This window comes from Heterodontus francisci, chromosome 5 (genome assembly GCF_036365525.1).
Source record: "Heterodontus francisci isolate sHetFra1 chromosome 5, sHetFra1.hap1, whole genome shotgun sequence".
NCBI lineage: Eukaryota > Metazoa > Chordata > Chondrichthyes > Heterodontiformes > Heterodontidae > Heterodontus > Heterodontus francisci.
In genome coordinates, this window is record NC_090375.1 from 74903290 (window position 1) to 74916263 (window position 12974).

General features: G+C 44.1%; 1 protein-coding gene across 1 annotated transcript in view; it reads left to right on the plus strand.

Annotated features, from left to right (window-relative positions):
* LOC137370260 (cyclic nucleotide-gated channel beta-3-like) overlaps positions 1-12974 on the plus strand; it is a 171800-nt gene that overhangs the window by 19037 nt on the left and 139789 nt on the right. The window contains exon 5 of the mRNA XM_068032639.1: positions 7890-8081. Within this exon, the coding sequence (XP_067888740.1) occupies positions 7890-8081 (192 nt within the window). The remainder of the gene's footprint in view (positions 1-7889; positions 8082-12974) is intronic.

Here is a 12974-nt window from a genome sequence, read left to right on the forward strand (position 1 = left end):
GAGGATGAAGGGGTCATGACAGCTTCCAGGATAACATGCACATACTTGCATAAAGCACTTTCTGTGGTCACATACTAACTGAATGTTTAGTGAGCGGAATCCCTTCCTATTGAGGAATTTTCCTGGGTGATCAGTCAGTGGCATGATGGCCACATGGATGCAACAGATGATGCCCTGCACCTGAGGAAATCCAGTGAAGGAGGCAAATCCCACTTTGAGATTGAATGCCATTATCTACCTGGCATCCAATGTAATCCCTGTTCTCTCGAACAGAGCGTCTGTCACTTGTGTGATGCAATGATGTGCTGCTGCCTGTGAGATGCCACTAATGTCTGCTGCTGCTCCTTGGAAGCACCCAGTTGCAAAAAGGTGCAAGGCCACTGTAACTTTCACAGCTACAGGAAGGCCATGGCAACGATTCCTGAGGGATGATCCTCAACGAGGACACACAAGTCAGCAACCATCAACCTGGACAGGCGCAGCCTTCTGTGGCACTGACATTCCAACATATTCAGGTAACTTCTCCTTTGGCAGTAGTCCCTCTGCTTCCTGCCCCTCTTTGCTCACCTCTGCACCCTTGTTGCCTACGTGTCTGCCTCTGCTCCTGCAGATGCTGCTCCTTATTGGAGTAATTTAATCCCATTTCTTGATGTGTCCTTCCGTCCTTTCAATTGAAATGTGGAGTCTTCCTGAAAACACCTCTCATGGACCCATAAAGCAGAAGGACCCATCCACCCTGGCCCCCCAAAGGCACACCCCACGCCTCATAATGCCTTTGACAAGAGTGAAGAGTTATGACAGATAATTCTCCTGGCTCTGTACAGCTTCTTGCCCATGAATGAAAGCCTTTTCTGAACCTTTTCTCTTTACTGGTGCCTCTTGCTGCTGTCCCACCATTCTGACTTGCTCCCTACTATGTTTGGATCTCCTCCTCCCTGTCGTAGTTGAGACACCGTGTGGATCTCGTGCCTTAAAGAATTCAAAATTGGCCCTTGACGAGCTGGCAACAAGCCCATTAAGTGGCTTAACTGGTAATTTATCGATCTTGAGTGGGTTGCCACCTCCAGCTCTCAGCAGAGCCTTTTAAACTGTGAGCGTGTAGTTTTGTGTCGGGAAACCAGCACACTGACCCGAGGGGCGGGTTTAAGTGACCACCCACCCCCATTCATACCCTCTTATTTAAATAAAAATCCCGCCCTCTATTCCAGCTCCTGAAATTATTGGTTTTAAACCAACTATCCCTCCTGGACTCTGTTTATTCTTGATGTCAAATTTTGTTTGATAATGCACCTGTGAAGTGCTTTGGGATGTTTTACTATATAACTGCACATCCACACTGCAGAACTTTCTCATCACCAACAATACTGTGTAAAACTTCAAGGTACTTCTTGAGTTCAACTATATTGTTCGAGTAATGACTCGTTGAAAATTCATCACCGTTCGATTATCTTCAGAGTTCTTCGATTGCCGTCCACATCCCATGCATGATGACAATTAGTGTAAACGTATTCATCCTGTACCATGCTCAAGTGAGCATACATATTGCATTTCACACATTTCACTGGTCTCACCTTTTTTAAATAATGCACACCCTTAACTTCAAAGATACTCGTATCAAAAATTTACTATCTCTCATCTTTTGCCTTTTTCACAAAAATAAGTGAAAGCAGTCCTTTTTGGGAGTAGGTGGAACCTATAAACCTAAAGCAAGTTTAATTTATTAATTGAATAATGGAGTTTTAGAGAAGGATTTTAATATATATATATATATATATTTCAATTCCTATACAAAGATAGGTGCAGAATGCAGCACAGTCAATGTAACTAAGGCTGGAACACTAAAACGCTAAAAGTTTAGTGGAGAATCCATACAAAAACAAATAGAAAAGCTTAAGGTTTTAACAAAAGTAAACACAGAACATCAAACCTGGAAAAACTAATCTTAAAAGTTCCCACAAATGGGGACAACTGCTAAGTATTGAAAAAAATTACCATGACTTGCTTGTGCAGTCCCGAAAATGTCTCTTGAACAGTGGGCAAATTGTGACATTAAACAGCCTCTCAGGCTGCTTTGACGCAAGTTTTCCCAATTTGGACGAGTGAACACCATGTCCTAAATACTCCCAGCTGAACATGCATTCAGCTGCATGAGGGACCCTCTACTTGCGTTATTTAAAGGGCCAGCCATCCAACTTGCAGGTGAGTGCTTTTGACTTACTTTTGCTTTTGCACAGTTTGTAATAGTACTGTGGTGTGTTCTTGGAGTAGTTTGGGTGACTTGTTGAGTTTTGAAGGCAGTGTTGCTATATTCTGACGGTGGGTGGAGGGCGGGGGCAGTGATCAGAGAAGTTTTCTGCCTTGTGTACAGAAAGCCTGCTGGAGTAATGGGGGCTTTAGTTGCATTCCCTCTTGGTCTTCAACATGACATGGAGATGGAGCTGAGGCTGCAGAGGGGGAAGCTGTGCACAAGGAGAGGGGGAGGGGGAGGAGGGCTCTCCACAGAAGGCCCTACCCAGCAAGACCACCTCAGGTAGGAGTAATGATCACAGAACTGTACCAGCTCCTTCAATAGAACCTGCAGCCTCAAAGCACTGCCAGTAGCCTTCATGGGCACCTTCACTCTCTACCTCTACGCAACTGGATCCTTCCAGGTGGAACAGGTGATATTACCAACATTTCGCATTTTGCCATCCATCACTGCATCTGAGAGGTGACGGAGGCCATGTATGCCAGGAAAGGAGACTTCATTGTCTTCTCTCTGACCAAAGAAAAAAAGGAAGAGCAGGCATGTGGCTTTGCCAGGGTAACAGGATTCCCAATGGTGCAGAGAGCCATCGACTGCACATGTGGCTCTGCAGCCATATATGTAAATGGGGAGATGTACCGCAATCGCAAAGGGTTTCACTCCACTAATGTGCAGTTGGTGTGCTTGCTGGTGATGCCTGCTATCCTCACAGCAGCCAGAATACTTTCATCTTGATGCAGTCTGCCATTCCCAATTGTGCTGCTATGTACCAGAGACTGGTTGCTTGGAGATAAGCAATATCCTATATACATGACTGATGACTGCTCTCTACCACCTGACTACACAAGAACAATGCACCTACAGCGAGAGCCATGTTGCCTCCAGGAACGTCGTGGAGCATCAGTGTTCTCAGGTAATGGTTCCACCTGCACTGCTCTGATGGAGCTCTACAATACTTGCCTGAACATGTCCCCAGATTTGCTGTGATCTGCTGCATCATCCACAACCTCGCTATTATGAGGGCACAGCCCTGGCCACTAGGTATACCAAAAGGAAGAGAAAGAGGAGGCAGGAAGGAGGCATTTGTGACCCCTCTGCTCAGGATGGTCTGTCCATGAGCATCTGCTGAGACTCTGGTTCCCTTAGAACATCATCCCATCACCATCATTGCTCTACTATTCCCCACAATTCAATCCATCTGCTATGCCCCATCATAGCATCTTCTTGGTCAAAACCCTGTAATAAAAGATACAAACATAAACCTTTCTATTACCACTTTATCCAGCAATGCATCCAATAAGATGTACAATACTGAACTATTCACTCTTGTGCATCCACTTTGTACCTGTCTTACGGGTAACTTTGCCTGTCCTAGTGTTCCTATGTAGTGCTATCCCAATGGCTACAGTATGGCTGGTGGAAGACTGCTGATTTTCACTGGCGGAGACTGCAGATGGCCTTGGAGGATGGCCTTGAGCAGCTCTGGGCCCTGAGGGCATGGCTCACTTCAGCATGGGGGCAGCAGTCTGGCCTGGCTACTGAGAGGCATCAGCAAGTGCACTAGCAGAGTGACAGTGGTGGGTGCATGAAGACTGTCATCTTGAGAGATGACAACAGACGTGTTCCACAGAGCCACGAACACTCCCCTAGGATGGCACCTCAGCAATCCTAGAAATTTGCTGGAACATAGATTGCCGGACTGCTGTGGGAGCCTGCAAGCCCCTTTGAGCACTGTGATCCGCAGCCATGATGGCAGCAGTCTGAGCCTGAATGGCAATAAACATGGATCTTATGACCTCAGTCTGAACTTCCACTGCAGCATTGAGATGTTGGGTGGCTTTTGCCTGTGCTGCAGTGGAAGCTGAGACAGTGGCCACCAGACACTGCATCTTGTTTGGGTCTGCAAATGCTGCCATGGAGTTGGCCACTATGTCCACACCAGCAAGTATAGGCTCCAAATTCTGGGTAATGCCTTGTGCCACATTGGAGCTGGACTCCTCCATCCTCCTCGACAGTGACAAGAGGCTGTTTGGCAGATCTGCCAATACATTAAGCATCAGCATTCTCCTGTAGGCCACCCCATCCAAGTCCTGATCTGCACCCCCGTAACAATACTCTCCTGCAACCTCGCCTTCCGGAGAGCTGGCAAACAAATTATCCCACCCCACAGCCTTACTGCAGCCCACTCATGCCTAACGACTCACCATGTGCACACTGTACCCTTTAAGATATGCTATGAGCTGGTGGCTGCAAATGTCAGATTATGTGACAGGGCTTCTGCCTCAGAGGTCTGAAGTAGCTCTCACCCTTCCTCATGAGGCTGCAGTGGCTGACCTGGCAACAGTTCTTGAGTATCTGAAAGCAGAAAATCAGAAGGGGGGTGTTAGGGTGAGGGAAGAGGGGTGGGTTGGAAAGCATGGGTCACACGATCTTCAACTTGTAAATCATGCTAGATAGCAAGATGAGGGTGAGGTTGGATTTGAGAATGGCCGGATGCAACAGCCCCATGATATTGAGCACATTCCCCTCCAGCACGCTTCGGTGATGCAGATTTGCCTGTCTGCATCCGATTCAGCTCTGCTCCCTTCGATTATAGACCACCCTAATCTGCAGGAGAGAGGAAAGAATATCAGTGAGTATCAGAATGTTAGGCCTGAGCCCTGATAGGAACTGCTAAGGGGTGAGCAATGGCTGTTTGGTGTATTCAGCAGTGTGAGAGGTTGGTGGTGCAATGGATAGGAGATATCCTGTAAAGGACAAGAACATAAGATCACAAGAAATAGGAGCAGAAGTAGACCATATGGCCGATCGAGCCTGCTCCGCCATTCAATACGAATATGGCTGATCTTGGGCTTCAATTCCACTTTCCTTCCCGCTCCCCATATCCCTTGATTCCCTGCAAGACCAAAAATCTATCTATCCCAGCCTTAAATGTATTCAATGATGGAGCATCCACAACCCCCTGGGGTAGATAATTCCAAAGATTCACAACCCTTTGAGTGTAGTAATTTCTCCTCATCTCAGTCCTGAATGATTGGCCCCTTATCCTGAGACTGTGTCCCCGTGTTCTAGATTCCCTGACCAGTGGGAACAATCTCTCAGCTTCTACCCTATCAAGCCTTTTCAGAATCTTGTGTGTCTTAATTAGATCGCTTCTCATTCTTCTAAACTCCAGAGAATATAGGTCCAATTTACTCAGCCTCTCATCATAGGACAACCCCTTCATCCCAGGGACCAACTTAGTAAATCTTCACTGCATTGCCTCCAGTGCAAGTATATCCTTTCTTAAATGTGGAGACCAAAACTACACACAATATTCCAGGTGCATTCTCACCAAAGTCCTATACAATTTTAGTAAGACTTCTTGATTCCTCTTCTCCAATCCCCTTGCAATAAAGGCCAACATGCCATTTGCCTTCCTAATAGCCTACTGCACCTGCATGTTAACTTGGTGCATTCCTTGTCCAAGTACCCCCAAGTCTCTCTGAACATCAACATTTACCAGTTTCACACCTTTTAAAAAATATTCTGCTTTTCTATTTTTATGACCAAAGTGAACAACTTCACACTTCCCTACATTATACTCCATTTGCCATCTTGTTGCCCACTCAATTAACCTGTCTATATCTCTTTGAAGCCTCTCTACGTCCACCCCGCAGCTTACCTTTCCACCAAGCTTTGTATCATGAGCAAACTTAGATACATTACTCTGTCCCATCATCCAAGTCATTAATATAGAGTGTAAATAGTTGAGGCCCCAGCACTGGTCCTTGCGACACCCCAGTCTTCACTGCCCCATGTATGCTCACTCTCTGTTTCCTGTCTGTTAACCAATCCTCTATCCAGGCTAATATATTACCCCCAAAGCCATGAGCCCTTATCTTGCCTATTAATCTTTTATGTGGCACCTTGTTGAATACCTTTTGAAATCCAGGCATACTACATCTACTGGTTCCCCTTTATCTACTGGTTACATCCTCAAAAAACTCTAATAGATTTGTCAAACAGGATCTCCCTTTAGTAAAACCATGCTGACTTGTTCAAATCATACTATGCTTTTCCATCGATGAAGGGTTGCAAACCTGAAATCTGAAACCTTAACTCTATTTCTCTCTCCACAGATGCTGCCAGACCTGTTGAGTAATTCAGGCACTTAAAGTTCTCATTTCAGCCTTTCCACTTAGTTCTTATTCCATTTGGTCTCCTTCACCTTACAGCCACTTGCACTACAAGCAGTCAGCAGTAGCTTCTGTGTAATGAGTGCAGCTCCCCTTTAGAGTGGCAAGCTGCCTTTCCAGCCAGAAGTGCAGATTGCACCAGGCTGAGTGCTACAATCATTCAAATAATGAGTCAGCACAAAGTTTGCGTGCTATCCGCCTCAACTGGCACAGGTTAATCACTAATTGCAACCCCCACCTCCCAATTATAAAATTGTATCCAATTTTTAGCCCCTAAGGTTTATATTTCTAATGAAAGGTATGAACCTGAAATCTGTTTCCCTCTCCATGGAAACTGCCTGAACTGCTGAGTTTCTGTTGCTATTTTAGATTTCTAGCATCTGCAGTAATTTGCTTTTGCACAAAAAGGGAGAACTATGCCACTTCTCTGCACCCGCCATTCTTTCTCCTCAATTGTAGGGCAGTTTTGAAAATAAGCAGCAACCTTTTACGAGCAGCTGGTATGAGATAATCCACCCTTTGATGCTCTGGCCCTCCTGGAACTTAATGTACTGCACACTAAGGGCCGAAATTTTTCCAGTGATGAGCAACCAATTAACTGCCCACCATTGAGAACCTTTAACGGATGAGCTCCTGCCTCCAGAGCTGCCAGCCAATTGGAGGTCCAGCGGCTTTGCAGTACCAACAGCACCACCAGGAATGATGGCCACTGCTTGTACTGCAGGAGGCCTGCAGAGGTGATGTCAGAGATCCTGGGACAGGTGACTGGGGTCGAGGTGGCTGGAGCCAGTCAGGTAGGCTTCGGCGACAGGGTGTGGTGGGTGGGGGGGTGTCTTGCCAGGATGGGGTGCGGTCATCATTGCCAGAGATCCCTCCAAGAGCCATAGATTGCCCCCATAGGAGTGATCCCCCAACCCTGCTGGGAGACTACGCAACAACAAGCCCCTCTGTCTTCCACAAAATTTGAGTGGAGGCAGGAAGATGCCCTTGAGCTTCAATTGGCCTGGGGTGGGAAGGCTATCCTTGGCCTTTCCCACCCTGGATAAAATGACAGGGATCCAGGACAACGTCGGGAATGGGACCCCTTGCCATTTTGTTTGCCCTCCCACCTCCTTTCCTGCCTCCAGGATAAAATCCTTCCCTAAATGTGCTGAACATTTAATTACAATTAACGTATTTCTTGCATAAGGTCATCAGGATGGAGCCCCACAATTAATTTATGGAATGAATTTCTTTAAAATGTTACCTGTGAGCTACTGGAAATTCACTAGCATCTGATTATTTCTAATTATTCTGATTAAAAAGGTAAAATTACCCTTTATATTTTTGTCTATAAGCACTATCATAGGCGATTAATCAGAAATTAATCATCTAGAAGTTAGCTTGGAGCCGAAAACATCTGAGTAATTTGGCAAGACAAAGGTAATACTCTTTCATATTTATGTACATATTTCTCTTTTGCTTAGCTCCATTCAAAAAGCTTCCTCCACCAAAGGTAGACAAAAAGGAAGAAGTAAAACAAGAAGAAATAAAAGATGATGAGACCAAACCTGAAGAGGAACATTACTGTGACATGATTTGCTGTAAATTCAAGAGGATGCCAATCAAAAGGTTCATACAGAAGTTAAGAGTACCTGAGAGCATTGATATATACACAGGTAATTTGTTGTTACTCCAAGACTATCAGTATAGATTGAACGATGAACCAAATTTAGAATTCAGTGCACCATTTTGTTTGATTCTTGAAGAAGATAATATTGCCAAAATTTACATTTTCCAGTGGGAAGCATTTGATTGCTGCAATCTGGTGGGGGCATTGATCACTGGTAATCTAATGAAGAACTTGGCTTTCTTTTGCATGTAGTTTGATGTGAGAAAAAGGAAAATCATATCATAGGTAGTCCAAGAGTGCAGCAAATGTTTGGCTTGCTTGGTTGAGTTGGTGGACGACCTCAATAATGGGGTGCCTACCTCTACTCTGTAGCAATGCTCATGATTTGTTCGGTGTTCAAATATATACTTGAGGAATAAATCAAAATTTTCTGGCAATCTATCGAAGACTCACAGTGGGATGAGGACTCCATCATTAACTTTGGAAATAAGTAATTTAAGAATTCAAAATGGAAAATTAAGCTTTCCTGACTCCCATAAACACAATTTTTATGTTATATAGGTACTATTGTAAAACTATTTAGGCTAGAGATATCCAAATTATGGCCTGTGGGCCACATGTGACCCTCAAGCACTGGCAATCAGGCTCACAAAGTCCAACAAACTGTTGTTTTTGCACTTATATGTCTTTTTTAGTAGTTTGGAGATTACAGGTTGAGGTGGGGAGTGTATGTATTATGATACATAAGGCAGTATAGCTGTATGGGACAGGCTGAATGGGCGAGTAGGTCTTTTCCTGTCTGTCATTTTTCATGTTTCGTAAATGCATCTGACAACAGGACCAAAAGCTGAGGTGTTCCTGGTTTACACAAAATATGCGTGATGGTATATGCTACTTTTGGTTGATAACACTTCTAGCTTGTAATCCAAAAAATAATTTTATGATATGTACTATCTTATAATTAAATATTATTGCTGTATAATTTACAAAGATTACTCATTATTACCCAGATATTAATTGTCCTAGTTGAGAAATATTTAAAAACACATAAGTCAATGAATTAATTTATGGATGTGGTTGATCCTCAAAATGTTCAAGAACCAGGCAAATATAATGAATGGCACATTGCAATCACATCCAATGTCAATATTAGCTCTAGCTATCTTTTCATCAATGATGGTATCATTGATTCTTCTTTGAGGAACATAAGGTCATAGGAAATAGGAGCAGGAGTAGGCCATTCAACCTGTTGAGCCTGCTCTGCCATTCAAACAGATCATGGTTGATCATTTATCTCCGCCATTTTTCCTCCATGACCCCTTGATGTCATTAGTATCCAGAAATCTATCGATTTCCGTCTTGAACATGCTCAATGATTGAGCTTCCAAAGCCCTCTAGGGTAGAGAATTCCAAAGATTCATCACCCTCTGAGTGAAGGAATTCCTCCTCACCTCAGTTCTAAATGGCCTGCCTCTCATTCTAAAATTGTGTCCCCTGGTTCTAGACTCGCCAGCTAGAGGAAACATCCTATGCACATTTACCCTGTCACACCCTGTAAGAACTTTATAAGTTTCAATGAGATCACCTCTCATTCCTCCAAAGTCTGAGGGAATACAGACCCAGTTTCTGAAATCTCTCCTCATAAGACAATCCCAGCATCCCAGGGTTTAGGCTGGTGAAATAAAAACAAAAAATGCTGGAAATACTCAGCAGGTCTGGCAGCATCTGTGGAGAGAGAAGCAGAGTTAACGTTTCAGGTCAGTGACCTTTCTTCAGAACTGGCAAAGGTTAGAAATATAATAGGTTTTAAGAAAATAAAGCAGGAGTAGGGCAAGAGATAACAAAAGGGAAGGTGTTGATAGGACAGAGGGTCACAGAGAATAACTGACAAGAAGGTCATGGAGCAAAGGCAAAGAGTGTGTTAATGGTGTGCTGAAAGACAAAGCATTAGTGCAGAGAGGGTGTGAATTGACAGAAAAATGAACAGCCCTGGCCAAAAGCACAAGCACGAAAAGAAAAGTGGACAGGCACACGGTAAAAAAAATGAATGATGAAACAAACTAAAATAAAATAAAAATAAAAATAAAAAGTAAAAAAGAAAAAATATAACTAAAAATAAAGAAGGGGAGCCCGTCATGCTCTGAAATTATTGAACTCAATGTTCAGTCGGTAGGCTGTAACGTGCCTAATCAGTAAATAAGATGCTGTTCCTCGAATTTGCATTGATGTTCACTGGAACACTGCAGCAAGCCCAGGACAGATATGTGGGCCTGAGAGCAGGGGGGTGTGTTGAAATGGCAAGCAACCGGAAGCTCGGGGTCATGTTTTCAGACTTGGTGGGTCTCACCAAGGCTTTATGCAATTCAGCAACACATCTTTACTCCTGTACTCAAATCCCCTTGCAATGAAGGCCAGCATACCATTTGCCTTCCTAATTACTTGCTGCACCTGCATACTAGTTTTTAGTGACGCATGAACCAGGACACCCACATCTGTTTAGATATCAACACCTCCCAATCTCTCACCATTTAAGAAATACTCTGCCTTTCCGTTTTTTCTCCCAAAGTGGATCACTTCACACTTATTCACACTATTTTCTATCTGCCATGTTCTTGCCCATTCACTTAGCCTGTCCTAATCCCCTTGAAGACTCCTTGCATTCTCCTCACAACTTACATCCAACTAGTTTTGTGTCATCAACAAATTTGGAAATATTATATCCAAATCATTTAAATAGATTGTGAACAGCTGTGGCCTAAGAACTGATTCCTGCGGTACGCCACTTGTAACAGCCTGCCATCCTGAGAATGACCCAATTATTCCTACTCTCTGCTTTCTGTCTGTTAACACTGCATGAGTTCTTCTAAACAAGGCCTAAATAAGTAAAAATCAAGCCTCTCACTTATTTTTGCTGATATTTGTTAATCTATTTTGGAGGGATAAGAATTCATAGATCAACCATAAATATAATTGAATAGTCATTAATGGCTTCTACTGCCATTATGATATCCCAACACTATGCATTTTCTGTATAAAGTTATGAAACAGTGAAAACTATTTTTCTTCAGCGTGGCAAATGTATTACTTCGATGAGTTGGTATGGAGTTGCTTAACTAATGTTTATACTCGTCTAAGTGAAGATCAAGAAGTTGGGAACCACTGCTGTTCATGAGACGTTATGATCCCACTGACAGGAATCTCAACTACTATTCATGTCCCAAAATCAGTGGTAGGATGCTCCTGTATGAGTGGTGCTTTTTTCAGAGATGGTCTAGAAATCACTTCTGCAGATTCTGCCACAGGGCTACACCTCATATTGATATCTTCTCTGTCATTCAATTGCCCCTGTGCAAAGACCACTGCCGGAGGAGTGTCCTCTGTGCCCTTTGGGGGGTTCTCAAATTCCACTGCAATTATGAATAGTGCTGCTGTCTCACTAGCAGACTTCATACAGGACATCCATGCAGCCTTCCTTCCCACTCCTTAAGGAAGAGAATCAAGAGCCTTCTCCACATTGTCCAACCAGCCTTTCTTTGAAAGGAAGGAAACTAAGCATTCTACCTTGAGGACACTGGTCTGCTCCTACTGTCCTCTGATCAGTGCCTATCTTGACTATCCCTTCCTCACTTTGTGTCTTCTTTACCATTAAACTGGACAAAAAAAAGTGTTTGCTTCTGCCTTTCCACAGCTGCAAGCTCCAAGATGCTAGTATAGACATAGATATAAGCACAGAATCATACATTTTAGACAATGTCTCAGACTCCTCCATCACCATCCAAAGGGATGTCCTGTCCCACCCCCAGGACAGATCCACCAGAGGTAGCGGCATAGTGGTATACAGTCGGAAGTGAGTGGCCCTGGGAGTCCTCAACATTGCCTCTGGACCCCATGAAGTCTCATAGTATCAGGTCAAGCATGGGCAAGGAGACCTCCTGATTACCACCTACTGCCCTCCCTCAGCTGATGGATCAGTACTCCTCCATGTTGAACACCACTTGGAAGAAGCACTGAGGCTGAAAGGGAACATAATGCATTTTGTGTAGGGTTCAATGTTCATCACCAAGAGTGGCTCGGTAGCATCACTACTGACCAAACTGGCCAAGTCCTGAAGGTCAGAGCTGCCATAAAAGACATGTGACAGCTGCTGAGAGAACCAGCACAGGGAGAAACCTACTTGACCTCATCCTGACCGATCTATCTGTCAGATATGCATATATCCATGACAGTATTGGTAAGAATGACCACTGCACAATCCTTGTGGAGACAAAGTCCTGTCTTCACACTGGGCAGACTCTCCATCGTGTTGTGTGGCACTATTACTGTGTTAATTGGAAAAGATTCAGAACAGATCTAGCAGCTCAATACTGGGCATCAATGAGGCGATGTGAGCTATCAGTAGTAGCAGAATTGCACTCCACCACAATTCGTAACCTCATGACTCGGCATATCCTTCACTCCACCATTCCCATCAAGCCAAGGTGGGGGGGGGGGGGGGTCAACCCTGGTTCAATGAGGGAGTGTAGGAGAGCGTGCCAGCAGCAGCACCAGGCATACCTAAAAATGAGGTGCCAACCTAGTGAAGCTACAACACAAGACTACATACACGCTAAATTGTGGAAGTAGCATGCTATAGACAGAGCTAAGCAATCCCAAAACCAACAGAACATACAGAACAGATCAAAGCTTTGCAGTCCTGCTGCATTCAGTCATGAATGGTGGTGGACAATTAAGCAAATATTGGCAGGAGGAGTCTTCATGAACATCCCCATCCTCAATGTTGGTGGTGCCCTGCACAAGTGCAAAAGTTGAAGTGTTTGCAACCATCTTCAGTCAGAAGTGCAGAGTGGATGATCCATCTCGACATCATCCTGAAATCCTAGCCATCACAGATAGCAATAATCAGCCAATTCAATTCACTCTACGCTGAGCATACTGGATA